The 15,474-nt window shown below is 37.5% G+C and overlaps 1 protein-coding gene across 9 annotated transcripts in view; it reads right to left on the bottom strand.

Annotated features, from left to right (window-relative positions):
- Window positions 1–3,317: 3,317 nt before the first annotated feature.
- Window positions 3,318–15,474, bottom strand: part of srek1 (splicing regulatory glutamine/lysine-rich protein 1) — a 16,190-nt gene continuing 4,033 nt past the window's right edge. Inside the window, exons 2-13 of one of the 9 annotated variants that reach the window (XM_043239373.1) lie at window positions 13,012–13,409; window positions 11,968–12,098; window positions 11,435–11,637; window positions 10,739–10,903; window positions 10,314–10,492; window positions 10,071–10,201; window positions 9,868–9,973; window positions 9,425–9,535; window positions 9,199–9,330; window positions 6,348–6,422; window positions 6,147–6,261; window positions 3,318–4,755 (exon numbers count right to left, since the gene is read on the bottom strand). In XM_043239373.1, coding sequence (XP_043095308.1) covers window positions 4,600–4,755; window positions 6,147–6,261; window positions 6,348–6,422; window positions 9,199–9,330; window positions 9,425–9,535; window positions 9,868–9,973; window positions 10,071–10,201; window positions 10,314–10,492; window positions 10,739–10,903; window positions 11,435–11,637; window positions 11,968–11,998 — 1,404 coding nt within the window. In that variant the 5' untranslated portion in view covers window positions 11,999–12,098; window positions 13,012–13,409 and the 3' untranslated portion in view covers window positions 3,318–4,599. The other 8 variants (XM_043239371.1, XM_043239374.1, XM_043239372.1 and 5 more) reach the window with 8 other exon arrangements.

Genomic DNA, 15,474 nt, shown 5'->3' with positions numbered 1-15,474 from the left:
GTAATTAATAAGATTTTAAAATCTATCCGATGTTTGATAGGAAGCCAGTGCAGTGTTCATATTAACCAGGCTAATATGATCATACTTCCTAGTTCTAGTAAGGACTCTAGCTGCTGCGTTTTGGACTAGCTGAAGTTTGTTTATTAAGTGTGCAGAACAACCACCCAATAAAGCATTACAATAATCTAAACTCAAGGTCATAAACGCATTAATTAATATTTCTGCATTAGAGGTTGAAAGCATAGGTCGTAATTTAGATATATTTTTAAGATGGAAAAATGCAGTTTTACAGATGCTAGAAACATGATTTTCGAAGGAAAGATTGCTATCAAACAGCACACCTAGGTTCCTAACTGATGATGAAGAATTAACAGAGCAGCCATCAAGTGTTAGACTGTGTTCTAGATTATTATATGTGGGGTTTTTAGGTCCAATTATTAGCACCTCTGTTTTTTCAGAATTTAACATTAAGAAGTTACTCATCATCCAGTTTTTTATATCGACTATGCATTCTGTTAGATTCTCAGTTTGGTGTGAATCACCAGGCTGCGCTGAAATATAGAGCTGAGTATCATCAGCATAGCAGTGAAAGCTAACACCATGACTCCTGATAATATCTCCCAGAGGTAACATGTAAAGGTTGAAAAGTAAAGGTCCTAGCACTGAGCCTTGAGGAACTCCATATTTCACTTTTGAAGCAGGTCATTAGAAACTCTAATTGAGCAGTCTCAGTACTGTGGTACAGTCTAAAACCTGATCTTTGACAGAAAAGGGAGATTAGAGATTGGTCTGTAAAGTCTTTGGGATCAAGATGTGGTTTCTTAATGAGAGGTTTAACTACAGCCAGTTTGAATGTTTTGGGAACATAACCTAATGACAATGATGAATTAATAATGTTCAAAATAGGATCTATGACTTCTGGAAGCAGATCTTTTAATAGTTTAGATGGAATAGGGTCTAACATACATGTTGCTGGTTTAGATGATTTAACAAGTTTGTATAAGTCTTCTTCTCCTATAATAGAGAATGAGTATAATTTTTCCTCAGGGGATCTAAAGCTCACTAACTGATGTGAAACTATAGTTGACGGCTGCATAGTTACAATTTTATCTCTGATGGTATCAATCTTAGAAGTAAGGAAATTCATGAACTCATTGCTGCTATACTCTTGGGGAATGTTAGCACCTGTTGACGTTTTATTTTTTGTTAATTTAGTCACTGTATTGAATAAATACCGGGGGTTATGTTTGTTTTCTTTTAAAAGAGATGAAAAATAATCAGATCTAGCAGTTTTTAATGATTTCTGTATGACAGGATACTCTCCCGCCAGGCAATACGAAATACTTCTAATTTTGTTTTTCTCCACCTGCGCTCCATTTTCCGGGCTGCTCTCTTTAGGGTGCGCGTGTTTTCATTATACCATGGAGTTAGATTGTTTTCTTTCATCTTTTTTAAGTGCAAAGGAGCAACTGTATCTAAAGTGCTAGAAAAAAGAGAGTGCATAGTTTCTGTTACATCATCAAGTTTTTGCATCATATTGAATTCAGATAAGTCAGGAAGATTACTTTAAAAAATGTTAATGTTAAGGTTAATGTTACGGTTAGGGTTAAGATGGGGTTAGGGTTAGAGTACATATGTATTATATATAGGTTTAGGTTAGGTTTAGGATCAGTGTTAGGGTTAGGTTTAAGAATAGGGTTAGGGTTATGTTTAGATTTAAGAATAGGGTTAGGGTTAAGGTTAGGGTTATGTTTAGGTTTAACATATGGTTAGGGTTAGAGTTAGATTTAGAGTACATATACAATATATATAAGATTTATGATTGTGTGTGTGTGTGTGTTCAGGGTTAGGGTTAGGTTGGGTGTTTGGGTTAGGGTTACAGTTAGAATAGGGTTAGAGTTAAGGTTATGGTTAAGTTTAGGGATAGGATAGGGTTAGAGTACAAATATATTACATATACACAAGATATTTGATTGTGTGTGCACTTGTGTTTAGAATTTGGGTTAGTGTTAAAGTTAAGAATTACACCAAAAATTTTAAAAAATACAAGGATAGCCTCAAATAGCAAAACTTGACAATGTGAGTGTGATGGGGGATGATGATGGGTTCTTTGATGTCTCTGAGGTAAGAACGTGCAGTGACTGAGCCATCTAGAATAACCAAATCTGTTTTGTGCTGACTGGTGATGCCTGCCCAGACTGTTGCACCTCCTCCACCAAAGCACACCCTGGGGACCATGTTGACGACAGCATATCGATCACCTTGCATTCTCCAGCAACGGTGATGATCATCATTTCTGTGCAAAATGACCCAACACTGGCGGTGGACCACTGCTGCATCGTCCAGGTCACATGGTCTTGTGCCCACTGCAAACGTTCACGGCGGTGTCTTGGTGTCAGCGGAGTCACCTGCAACGGCTGTCTGGCATTCAAGCCAAAGCGGTGGAGTCGGTTGCGAATGGTTTGTCTGGAAACCCTAGTACCCCTCACATCTCTTAAACGGGCCTGCAGCTGTGCGGCACTTGCATAACGATATCTGAGTGCATAGGTCCTTCATTCGTTGCGGTCTGTCATTCGTGGGGCTCCACTCCTGGGTCTGTCATGAACTCTGCCAGTAATTCTGTGTCTTGATGCAAGTCTGCTGATGGTTCACAAGCAACATCTGACGGCCTGCCACCGATCCGAAGGCGTGCCGTGGCCAGGTGGCGCTGCTCAACCGTTGTGTGACGTTGTGTGTTCATGGCTGTTTGAATGAGGAACTTGGAATGACTTACTGACAATACCAGCTTTTTATGCCCACAAAAAGTTGAAATTGATGCCACATTGGCCCCAATATAAGGCACCTAACCTATACACAATGAGACCATTACATGGAAAACACAAAATGAGGTGTGTCTATCACTCCAATACAATTGCCTCCCCATCCCAAAACTCTGAATTGAAACAAACTTTGTGTGTATGACACAACTTATTGTGAATAGTGTATATTGCTTAGAAATAATAATTCTCGGCCTTCAAGTATGTGTCTGATGTGAGTGTTTAAGAACAAAAACTTAAGGGCTGTTACATAAAATGAAGGATTAGGCTTAGGGTTATGGTTAGGTTATTATAGTAGGGTACATACAATCCTTTAAACTATATTTTAATGTGAATGTGCAATGTTACATAAAATATATTCCTTAAAAATAATAATTCTCTGCACTCAAGTATGTGTCTGGTGTGTGGTTTTTTAAATTGTCCTTGTGCTAACACTCTAAAAACCTTCAAAAACTAAATATAGTACATGTGCAAGCATATTCAATTACACAAGAAAAACACTGCAGTTGATAAACTCTTTAATGTAAATTTTGTGTTAGGGAAAATCTTTTTTACTTGTATGTCTAAAGAGATGCACAATATCACACAAACCAATATCATTAAGAAGTTACTTCTTATTCATATTAGCTCTGCTGCTAACAAGTACTGTATAAAATGATGTATAACCACTTACAAAATTAGACTGAACAAAAAAAGACTGTATAAAAAATAAATAATATTCAGAAGCGTAAATCTTAAATTGTAGTTATGCTGAATGAGACAGCAACCACTGTGCTCATCAATCAGTAAAGGCTTCTTAGAAAACCTATTGAACATCTGAATATATAACACACAACAATACTTTGTATGAAGATTACTGTAGGACTGTATACACTGGTTCAAATGAAATACTGCTAAAAAATAAGGATAAAACTATGCATTTTCACAGACATTCCTATAATACTAGATAAATAACTCTTTTTGACTTGATTTACATTGTGTCAATAAATATTTAGTTGCCACATAAACTCTGTCTAGGCACTTTTAACTTGCACTGTGTTTCAACACAGTTCACCTGGAGTGTTATAGCACACGTGTAATAAATGTATTTATGTTTTTTTTAACTCGGTAAATAGAAATTTAGGTACAGTAGGTGGATCCCGAGGTAACCCAAAATCAATTTCTGCCATTATTTTCATCACAATTAAGCAACTCCTTTTCCACTTTAATGTTAAGTAAAAATAAATTAAATAAAAAAACATTGCATAATGCAGTAACGACGTCTTAAGAAAAATGCACTTAAAATGTCAAAAAACCCCCCCCAAAAAAACAAACCACCCTAAAATATGCATTATTGCATGTAAAATATATTATTTGGATTTTGGAGAGAATTTTTTTTTTCTAGATTCATACTAATTATGGCTTGTAAGATGGACCAAAAAGAGAAAAAAAAATTGCATGAAATAGATCTTCCCACAAGAATGTAAACACAAAGTTACATGCCAAAAACCGATAAAAAAAAAAAAAAAGTGACCTCAACACAAGCACCTTCATTAAATATTCCACATCTCTCAGCACAATAAAGATCTATCCAAAACTTTACATTTTCATCCATATGAATATAATATAACGAGTAGCTTATTCACAGCAGTACAAAATGTTTTCAGAAGCCTATAATCACACAGCAATGGACGCAAGAGAAAGCACTTCAAAGGGAGTGAAAGCTGTTAGTGTGATACATGATACATGAGAGCTGTGCTCTCCAGACAACGTCTCTGTCCTCGGCATTATGGGTACACGTGAATCACTCAGCTGCAGAGAGATCATCCTCCTCTGCGTAAGCGCCCCTATAGCCGCCGTTGAGATGAGCTCGAGGAGACCCGTCTTCACTACCTACAGAACCCGACCCATCCACGTCACTGTCATACTCCGGCTCCACCTGCTCGCAGCACCTCTCCATCTGTAAAATCAGAGCAAAGACTGAGGAAAGGAAATCTGAAAGCTTTATTTAAATAATCATTTTTTTAACATATTTATTTTTCAGCCTGTCCACCCAAAAAAAAAAAACTATAGGTACCTCACACAATTTTTTTTTTCTATTCATCAAAGAATCCTGCAAAAATTTGCATTGTTCCCGCTAAAATAAATAAATAAATAAAAGGCAGATCTTTTCAACATTGCTAATAGGAATGTTAGAATTATTTCTGAAGGATGATGTGACACTGAACTCCTGAGTAATGGCTGCTGAAAATTCAGGTTTGCCATCAAAGGAATATGTTATATTTTAAAATAGAAAACTGTAATAATGTTTCACAATATTACCATTTTACCTAATTATATTATTGTATTTTTGATCAATTAAACATTGGTAAACATGAAAGTCTTCTTTCAATCAATCAATCAATCAACCACTTATTTATATAGTGCTTTTAACTACAGTAAAAAATAAGAAAACACAATGATAGTGATATATAATAATGAGGAGATTGAGATTTGTTATTAAATGCAGAGACGGTCTCTGTAATCAAATCGACGATAATCGCTAGAAGTTAAGTGTCCCCTACTGAACAAGCCAGAGGTGAATGTTTCAACAACACTAACATTGACACAAAACTTATATATTTATGGATATTTATGTAATTATAATATTTTTCAGTACTTTATCAAACATTTTAAATCAATTATTGGCCAACGCATATAATTAATGTTCACATAATGCTTGTAAAACACTACACTTAAGTATGACATATGGGGAAAACAGAAAAGCTTTACGGTTAAACAGTCGCATTGATGGTTATCAGAGGCAGAGAGGTGAAAATAAGACTGTGGAAGTTGATCTTTGAGAGGATCGGCTGTGTCACCTGTTTCTTATCTATAAAAACTAGAGCAGCACTCTATGATACAGCTGAGCTACAGATTGTGCAAATTATTGAAACTAAACATGCATAGTAAGCTCTTTGAGGTGCATGAGAATCAACAGGAACATTAAAGGTATAGAGTTTCCATCCATCGCTTCAGTATTCAAACATAACAGCAATACAACACATTTTAGCTTGTTGGATAACCGGTTTCCATTGAAACTATTATAAGAAATCGACATGGGTCAAAAGGCAACTCATTGACACTAGCTGCTCCAATCTGCTTAGCACCACACTGCTCTAACCGTCACACTGGCGTAGTCTCATCAAAACCACAAGGGATGGTGACTTATAACGTGAATAGTGCCATGTAAGTGCTAAGTATTTGCGTTGGAGTTAATTTACGCAAACTCAGATCAAAATGACTGCACTAAAATCATCAATATGTGTAAACGTTAATGAGGTGAGTGTTTAAAATATAAATTGGACACACCAGTGATGGTTTAGCTTTATGTTCATAATGCCTATTTTTCCTCCTGGACATTGAGCTCTCTGTCCTTTCCCTGCTACTGCCCCGTCCTTTATCCTTCTTTTTGTCTTTCTTGCCTCTGAAAATATACAGAAGAGATTCAACTTTTTATAATGAGTCTGATCAAACAATAATGTCAGACACAAATAGTTACACACAGTAAACCTTTTAGACAGCGATGGTGACCTGGCTCTCTGTTTTGGTGACCTGGATCGAGATCTGCTTCTTTTCTTATGGCCTCTGAGAGATAAAGGAGAAAAAAATACACACAGGCTAACTTTTAGTGCTTTCTAGTGCTGTTAAAATTAGTGCGTTAAAGCAGGCTTTTAACACAGTTAAAGAAAGGGAAAAGAGCCTGGGTTGGCCACCCAACTCACAACTGCTGCTTCTCTTTTTCTTGACAAAAATTGCAATAGAACAACAATCAACTGCAGCCAGATGAGTTGTTAGGCCAGATGTCAGTAAAACCACATTTTCCTGTACTGTTAGCTGTTATATATTTGACATCAAAGCATAAATAAAGCCAAGCATGTGTCAGATCCAAAATGTGACATTTATTACAATGGGTTTATGCCAAAATCAGCAGTTGGTAATTTGGTAAAAACGTCTCATAAATGTAAAAATGAATAGTTCTCAATTATACTTTAATGTTAAATGGCTGCTGTTAATGGGGGCGTATTAAGGGGAAGAAAAACTTCACAGAGACACTGTAAAGTCATAAAGATGCCAGTAAACAAATATTAAAAATATAAGGTCTATAAAACTGTTGTTTCTACATTAATTTTAAGATTGAATGTGAAATCACTACTATTTAAATTACTACAATTAAAAAGTATTTATTAAAATGTCAATGTTAGGTGAAATTAATCATGATTAATTTAAGAAAAAGTAATTTAAACCTTTTGCCCAAAGAACGCCAAAAATTTTCCTTCAAACTAAATGTATACATTAATATAAAATTGTGCCTCCTGAGATACCACCTTAAGGTGGTGGAGGGGATTGAGTGCCTGAATGACCTATGTAGGAACTATGTTGTCCAGGGGTTATATTCTCCTGGGAGGGTCTCCCAAGGCAAACAGGTCCTTGGAGACAAGCTAAACAAAGAGCATTCCACAGTCTCGTATGGAGAAAGATCGAAACAAGGTCATGTCATTGCTAGGCCTGGGGTTGGAGCTTGCATGTGCGGGCCTGGTGGCCACCCCACAGGACCTGGCCAGGCTCAGCCCAAACGAGCGATGTGAGGCCAGCCTTCCGTGGGCAGCAGTGGGCCAAGCATACTGCGGCCTAAGTGATTGTGGAGGCAAAAAGGTCTTGTGTGATTGTGTGAGGTCATGGAGTATGACTATTGGACAGCCTCAAAGAAGTTCTGACAAACTGTCTGACACCTCAGGAGGGGGATGCAGCCCTGCCTACACTATATACAGTTGGGGTGGGAATCTGCTGACTTTGACTGGGGACATTGTCGGGCCTTCCAGGATTTCCTCAATCCCGCCAATGCGTCTTCTACTGAGGAAGCTGAGGCCGGGGGTGCAGAGGAGAACTTGGCCACCCCCCGGCCTGAAGTCACCAAGGTAAGTAATAAGCTCCTCATTGGCAAAACACTGGGAGTGGACGTGATCCGCTCTGAGTGCCTCAGGTCTCTGGATGCAACATCGCGTGGATGCTGGGGCAGACCGGGGTGGTGGTTCCTCCTTTTAAAAGGGAGACAGGAGGATGTGTTCCAAAAACAGGGGGAAATTGCACTCCTCAGCCCCCCCAGGAAAGTCTATGCCAGGGTACTGGAAAGGAGAATTTGTCCGACAGTCAAATCTCAGATCCAGGACGAACAATGTGGCTTTCATCCTGGCCGTGGAACACTAGACCAGCTCTATACCCTCTGCAGGGTACTAGAGGGTTCATAGGAAGTTTGCCCATCCAGTCCTCAGGGTATTTGAAAAGGCATTCATGTCCCTCGTGTCCTGGGGGCTGTCCTGGGAGTCCTTTTGCATGTGCTGTCAGGTGTGAGCTTGGATTTGAAATTCAGACTTCTTCCCAGAAGCATTCTGACCATGTCCCTTTGTCACCGAATCCTGTTCCTTAATAGACAGGATTTCTAGGTCTGGAGGGGATCTCTTCTCTGTTTTTTGAGGATGATGTTGTCCTGTTGGCTGCATCAAACCAGGACCTACAGATTGCACTGGGGCAGTTTCGGGCAGCACATTCAAGTCTGAGGTCATGGTTCTCAGCTTGGTTCTTTTGGTTGGTGGACTGGCCTCAGTAATTTAGACTTCTGGAGTCTTGTTCCAGTAAGCAGACATTGACAGAAGCAGCTTTGATTTACTGTTGATGTACTGGTCTGTTGTGGTAAAGAAGGAGCTCAGCTGCAAAGCAAAGCTCTTGATTTACTGGTCGATCTACGTTCCTACTCTCATCTGTGGTCAAGAGTGTTGGGTCATGACCAAAAGGATGAGATTCCAGATACAAGATGCCCTTAGAGATAGGGTGAGGAACTCGGGAGGAGCTAGGAGAAGACCTGCTGCTCCAGAAAGTGTCTGGGGAGAGGGAAGTCTGGGCATCAATACTTAGAATGCTGCCCTCGTGACCTAGCCCCCGGATAAGCGGAAGAAAATGGATGGATGGATGGATGCATGGATATAAAATTGTATTACAAGACTTATTTTAGTGGAAAAGCACTAAGAGTAGCAAATTAAATATAATATAATATAATAAAATACAATTTTATTGTTTACTACTTTGGTCAATTAATGATTTCCAGGCTTCACTTTTTTGACTAAAAATATTTTTTAGCATTTTGATTTATTGATTCTGTTTTTTAAATTTTCTCAACTTTTTTAATTGTTGAACTTTACTAAATGTTTTATTAATGAATGAATCATTTATTTAATGCTTTACTTTGTATTGCCATATACCCAAAATGTTTTACAATCATATGAGGGGTTTAGGTTCTTTTTTGCATTGCAGGTTATATTTTAAGAATGAAAACTTAGTTTCATATTTCATATAGACACGTTCTGACCTGCTTATGCTCCGGGAACATCTAGAACCACTGTAGCCTTTAGGAGGCGTCCTTCCCTTTTTGTCCCGTGGCCTCTTTTCTTCCCAGTCACCTTCCTTCTTTATTTTGCTGTCCTTGTCCTTCCTTCGGTCCCTGGGTATAAGAGACAACACTGGTCTGAAATGTCCCTTGTTGGACAAAAGCAGAATTTGAGTTTAAAGATGCCGAAATGGTGGTGAAGGTTAACCTAGAATGAGATCGACTTCGGCTGTGTTTCTTTTCTCGAGAACGTGAGCGCCTCTTATGGGACCCACGAGAGTCATTCACCTTCTGTCTTGATCTTTGGGACAGGCGTCCCCTTTAAACATAAAAAAATGAAATAATTTTACAGTAAATATTGCTACATTCGACCATAATAAATAAAACATAAGTGGAATTTATGTCCGAACATATCTAACAAGCAAAGCCCAGGTTATTTAATGTAGCATATTTGTAGTAATGTTAATATCAAATTTACATTTTTTTTTTAAGATCATGAATATTAAAGATTATCAATACTGTCTGTTACTTTTTCAAAAGTTAGCTTGACAGTACATTACCTACTTAACTCGGAGTAGCCTGTAGCTTACAGAGCTCCTAAGATTGCATGAGGTAACATGGTAAGCATGTTTAAGGATGTGTGTCATTTACCTGTGCCTGGATCTGGATCGCTTTCTTCGTGAGTGTGATGGGGAGAGGGAGTGAGATCTGGACCTTCTGGAACGCCTAGATCTACTGGATGAACGGTTTTTATTTTCTAGAAGAAACAAACCTCTCATTAATAAAAAAAAACAACAACACATTTTGAAAAAGCATCACTTTGTTTGTGTGTTTGCAGGTGAGAGAAGACATACCTGGCTCAATAGCAGCAGCAATGGTTGACTGAGCCTCTCTGACTTTCTTCATCACATCCTCCAGCTCTTTGGCAGCGGCTTGAGGTGTGAGCTCTGGAGGTTTCACTATTGCATTATTGGAGTGGTTAATCCTAAAAAGCACAGATTAGAAAGGATGCACTGAAAATTTTGAAAACCCATAGGTTGTTGTGTGTATTTAAAGGGTTCAGAAGAGTTTTTTTTTTTTAAAAAAAGAACACTCACTTTAGTGGTCTGTCACCAAACATGACTCCATTAAATGTAAGCGCTCGTGCTACTGATTCCTGATCAGCAAACTCCACAAAAGCAAAACGTGTAGGCTGGGTTTCATCTCCTGCCATTCTAACAAACTTAACATCTCCCACTTGCTTGAAGAACTTGAGGAGCTGCTCTGCTGTGGTGCTCTGAAAGACATTGAAAGTACAATGTGTGCTTGTAAGACAATAGTAAAGCTTGTGTCATTTTTGATGCCAACTTAAATTAGTTTCAGTTTTCGAATAATTTGTCATGTACTGGTAACAACAATTATGTTGGAGCGTAATTTCATTCTTGAATTTTCAATGGCATCTTGATTATTTCAGCTTAATGCAGACTGTTATAATATACTACAAATACAATGAGATGAATGAATTCATTTCATTTTCACATACCTGAGAATTCAAATTTCCGACATACACCGTCCGCTTGATCTCATCAATTTTAGAGGGATCTACATTTCCCATTAGCGGAGGCTGTGAAGCAATTGCATTTAGAGCCGCCACAGATGTGTCCAAATTAGACTTCAGGACCCCCAGATTAGCTAAAGGGAGACCACGCTGTCCACCAACAAATATAAGACTTTAGTGACAGCAACTGACAGCAAATCTGTAGCATGCAGCTGATCATGTAGATTACATTTTCTCATAAATCAGTAAAGGCTGGAATACACAACACAACTTTAAAATCTGAAAAGAATTTTAAACACTAGGAATGATCCACTCGACAACTTTGAAAATTAAAAAAAATTTCATCCTACGCTACAAGACTTTGTCATTGCTGACACAGGACGTTCATGCAGAAACATGAGTCTCGTTATTAGTAGACATGTAAGGCATAAAAACAATATGTGACCCTGGACCATACGTTTTAGTTTTTAGATATTGAGATCATATGAATAAATAAGATTTTCATTCTATGAAATGTTCATTCATAAAATGTTGCAACATTTGTCTAAGAGTATTTAGCCATATTCCAAAAGCTGGACTCTGAGGGTGCAAACATTTTTTTGGTCCAGGGTCACAAGTGTTCTAAAAGTAATAAATAAAAACTTAGAACTTCTGCTAACTTTCTGCTTTTTAATCAACTACCTCTGGCTCCTCCAAACTGCAGTTCTGGGCAAAAACGTGGGGAACAGCACTGTTGTGTATTCCAGCCTTAATTTGTGAGAGTTTTACATTCTGTAGTGTAGCGGGGCTAGGAATGGGCAGAAGTCCTCCTCCGCTCATCAGGCTGGCCACTGGTGCGGCGGGGGCCAAAAGTGAGAGTGCCTTTGCCTCTTCAGGGATTTTTCCTGAAGAACAAGAGGACCGGCATTAGAGAAGCCAATGGAGATGTCTCCAACTGCTTCACCTACGACCCAAGATTCAAAAGAGTGTCCTCCAACAGCCTAGCGCTCTAACACCCACCCTGAGCACTTCCAACCCCGACCATGAAGAATCTGAACTAGCATAGCTACTCTCTTTTTTACTATCAACACAAGACATACTGTAAACAGGATGACTTTTGCAGAAAAACAGAGAAAAGAACATTGTGCTTTGTCCTTTTCTCTCTTTTAAAAAAAAAAAAGAAGATCAGAACAGAACATGTCGAGAATGAGTTAACACTTTGTGGTATGGGTCACCTGTACTGGAAACATATTGGTCATGAACCATACGATATCAAGCATGGGTGCTTTTCTCCCTGGGGCGATCGTGTCGCAGTGTTGGAAAGGGTGTGCAACACAAGACAACCGTTCATGTTGGCTGCATCACACTAATAGCACATAGAACATCAGATACAGAAGAAAAGAACATTTTAAGTGTCTTTGAGAAATCCCCCCTCAAACTGTGTCCCCTAAAATATGGCCTTCACAATAAAGTTAGCAACAAATCATTTTTCCAAAAACGTTTCAGCCAGTGTTGGTACAACATACAGTATATACGCATGCTTTGTGCTTACAGTGGCTACAGTACTCTTGGGTAAACTAACTGTTGCTTGGTAGAACTGTGCTTTTGTGTTAAGAACTGTACTAAAACCTCAAATGTGACTTTAAGCCACTTCAGTACTACTCTAAACACAATGTTCCCCAAAACCATGCAACGGAGTTAACATGTGCAATGTTGTGAGCTTTATTAGAAGAACGGATTTATTTCTTGTCATTACAGTGAATTTAACAAAAGTGCCTTGCAAAAATAAAAACTCTCTATTAGCAATTCTGTCATTTTACTGAACTACAGCTCATTCATTGGCACTGTTAGAAAAAATTAGAGGTGCACGATTCTGGATTTTCAATCCAATATTGTTCAAGCAGCTATCAAACATCTAAACGTAACTATACACTTTTCTCAAAATGTAACGGTCATTGCTACTAAAGTTTTCAAAAAGATAAAAAATAATTTAAGAAATTAAATAATTAAGAACATTTAAGAATATTTTCAAACTAAATTTGCCGTTCAATTTAGTGCTCTGAAAAAATATATAAATATTTCAGTATATATAATTCAGTAAAAACAGAAAATTGGAGAAGAGTCAGAATATTTTTGAGAGGCACTGTGTGGTTATATTAAATAATGAAGAAATAATTTTTCAAGGTAAAGCCCTGAGCAGATCAGTGAAGAGGAGCGAAAGAAAGAGAGAGAGGAGGAAATCTTAATGCATTAAATATCAGTAAGAGCTGCCCTTGTACCGTTCAAACTTCCCTCCAATACTGGGCGGCAAGTCAACCTGGACAGCATTCAAAGACAGGCAAAGGAGTGCAACTGTGGGATTGGGGACGAGGGACAAGGGGACAGGAAAACAAAAAAAGAAAAACAATACAATGAATATGCAACTCTTCTAAGAGGTAAAAAGGGACAACATGTGAGAGAAATAAAAAAAAAAAAAAAAAAAAAAGGAAATGAAAATAAAAGAAAAGAAAAAAAAAATAAAAAGAGACAAGGTGTCCATCTCGGAAGGTTCAGCGGCTACGCTCCTGGTCACATTCCCCCCTTGAAGGCAGCGTGGGCCCCGGCGGGTATAGTGGCTTGGAAAACAAAGCCTTGAGTCAGGCTAGTGTAGTAGTGTAGCCTGGGTCACTCTAGTCATCTGATATGCACACATAATCAACACAGAAAAAACATACAGAAACCAAATTAATCAACGTAGTAAGCCATCCAGAACCAAGTCACGAGGACAAGCATTTTAGGCAAGAGGGAAGCTTAGATACCATGTTTTTCATGAATACGGATGTTTACAGTAAAAAAAAAAAAAAAAAAAAAAAAAAAAAAGAGAAAAAGACAACCCAAAAAAACAAAACCAAAACAAAATATCTAGTGATTTAGCTAGTGGTTGCCCAATTAGCCTTGAGAAGACTTCACCCTTCACCTCATACCCTTTTCCTTCGTACTGCTCACAAATATTTATCTTTTAATTTAACTTCCCTTTGTATAAAAAGGGTATAAAAACAAGGCTTGAAATTTTTTTAGATAAACATTTAATCAAGGTGCTTAATCTTCAGAAATCTTCATTTTTTTTATATGCTATCAGCTCGTGTCTGAATATAGGTGAAAACTTAAAACTAATTAATTGCAGTTTTATACTAAATCACCTACCTGTTGTGACCAGCTAGTTATTTAAATACATGAATAATTACATAAATACACAAAATAGATACATAAATATCTATATATATATATATATATATATATATATATATATATATATATATATATATATATATATATATATATATATATATATATATATATATATATATATATATATATATATATATATATATATATATATATATATATATATATATATATATATATATATATGTGTGTGTGTGTGTGTGTGTGTATAGTTATTTCCTATAAATTAAATATATTTTATTGTTTTTATTACAAATTACTTTGGTAACAGGATTGAACAGCAGGTTATTCTTGAAGCTCCGGTGGGCTAATGCATCTAAAGTTTTAGCAAAGAAAATCTCCCACAATTCACACATAGCAAACAACTCAAATTCAAATTTCATTGATTTGTTCACCAGGCAAGCAGGACAACGTCAAACTATAATACACATACTAAATATTACACTTTCAGAACCCATACTGCTGAACCAATGGCCAATTTCTGGAGTGTTTCCACTGCGTGGTATGAATCAGCTCTCCGTGGCTCATGGCAGGATTATACATCTTGTTTTCGGTGCACCACCTTTACTGCTACGACATCACAGTCAACACGGCACAAAGATGTAAAGTAAAAAATGTTTTTATTCCATATGGCCCTATTAAGCTCTCACTGGATCTGCTCATCAATTAATAATGAGAGGTATTTTTGTACTTTCTCAAATGACATGAAGCAGCCATTTTGGGGTCGTTTAACAAAAAGCTGCATTCGATCCTTCGCTGCAGTGTTGCCAAGTAATTCAATTTAAAGTAGCTAACATCATAAATCTGGAAGATAAATGACATCATGACAGCAAATTCACTGATCTATAGAAAGATGAATACAGATCAGTGGGCAAGATGAGAGCTTAGATAAGGTTTTGTCCAAGAAGTTGCTATATGTGTGCCTAAATTTTGAAAAAGTGGGGTGGGGAATTCACTAAATCTAGCTACAAAATGGCTAAATTGGAAACACTGCTTTGCTGATTTAAATCTAGCAGGACTGGGCTGCATTTCCCAAAGGCATAGGTCAATTTTTTTTTAAATAGGTCTACCATGTACTTAAGCTTGCAATGATTTTGGGAAACGCAGACCTAGTGTTTTGTGTTACAAGTTCAATAGTGAGCATTCTCTCTGGCCAATCAGTGATCAGCAGGGTTTACATGTCAAGTTTTGGTAATGGAACGACTCACCTGAAACCTCAGCCAACGTGGTACTAAATTCCCCAAAAGTGAGCCATACCAAACCATCCTGTGCCATACCACGCAGTGGAAAAGCGCTATTACACTCAGTTAATTTTTTGTTTATTCCAAAATGACACGTCTAAATTCTAGTTTTGGTAGAATGTAATACATTACTGGTTATGCAGTCTAGGCATGCTACTTAAAGCAACCTTTTTTTAAAGCAATCAAATGCTTTCATTACAATTTGTGCCAAAAAGGCATATTTAAATCAGTTCGTCTCTTTCCACGTGTCATGGGTAGCCATTGCTGTATCTCACA

The sequence above is a fragment of the Puntigrus tetrazona genome, chromosome 5, assembly GCF_018831695.1.
Source record: "Puntigrus tetrazona isolate hp1 chromosome 5, ASM1883169v1, whole genome shotgun sequence".
In the NCBI taxonomy this organism is placed as follows: Eukaryota; Metazoa; Chordata; class Actinopteri; order Cypriniformes; family Cyprinidae; genus Puntigrus; species Puntigrus tetrazona.
This window is presented reverse-complemented; position numbering and strand designations above follow the sequence as displayed.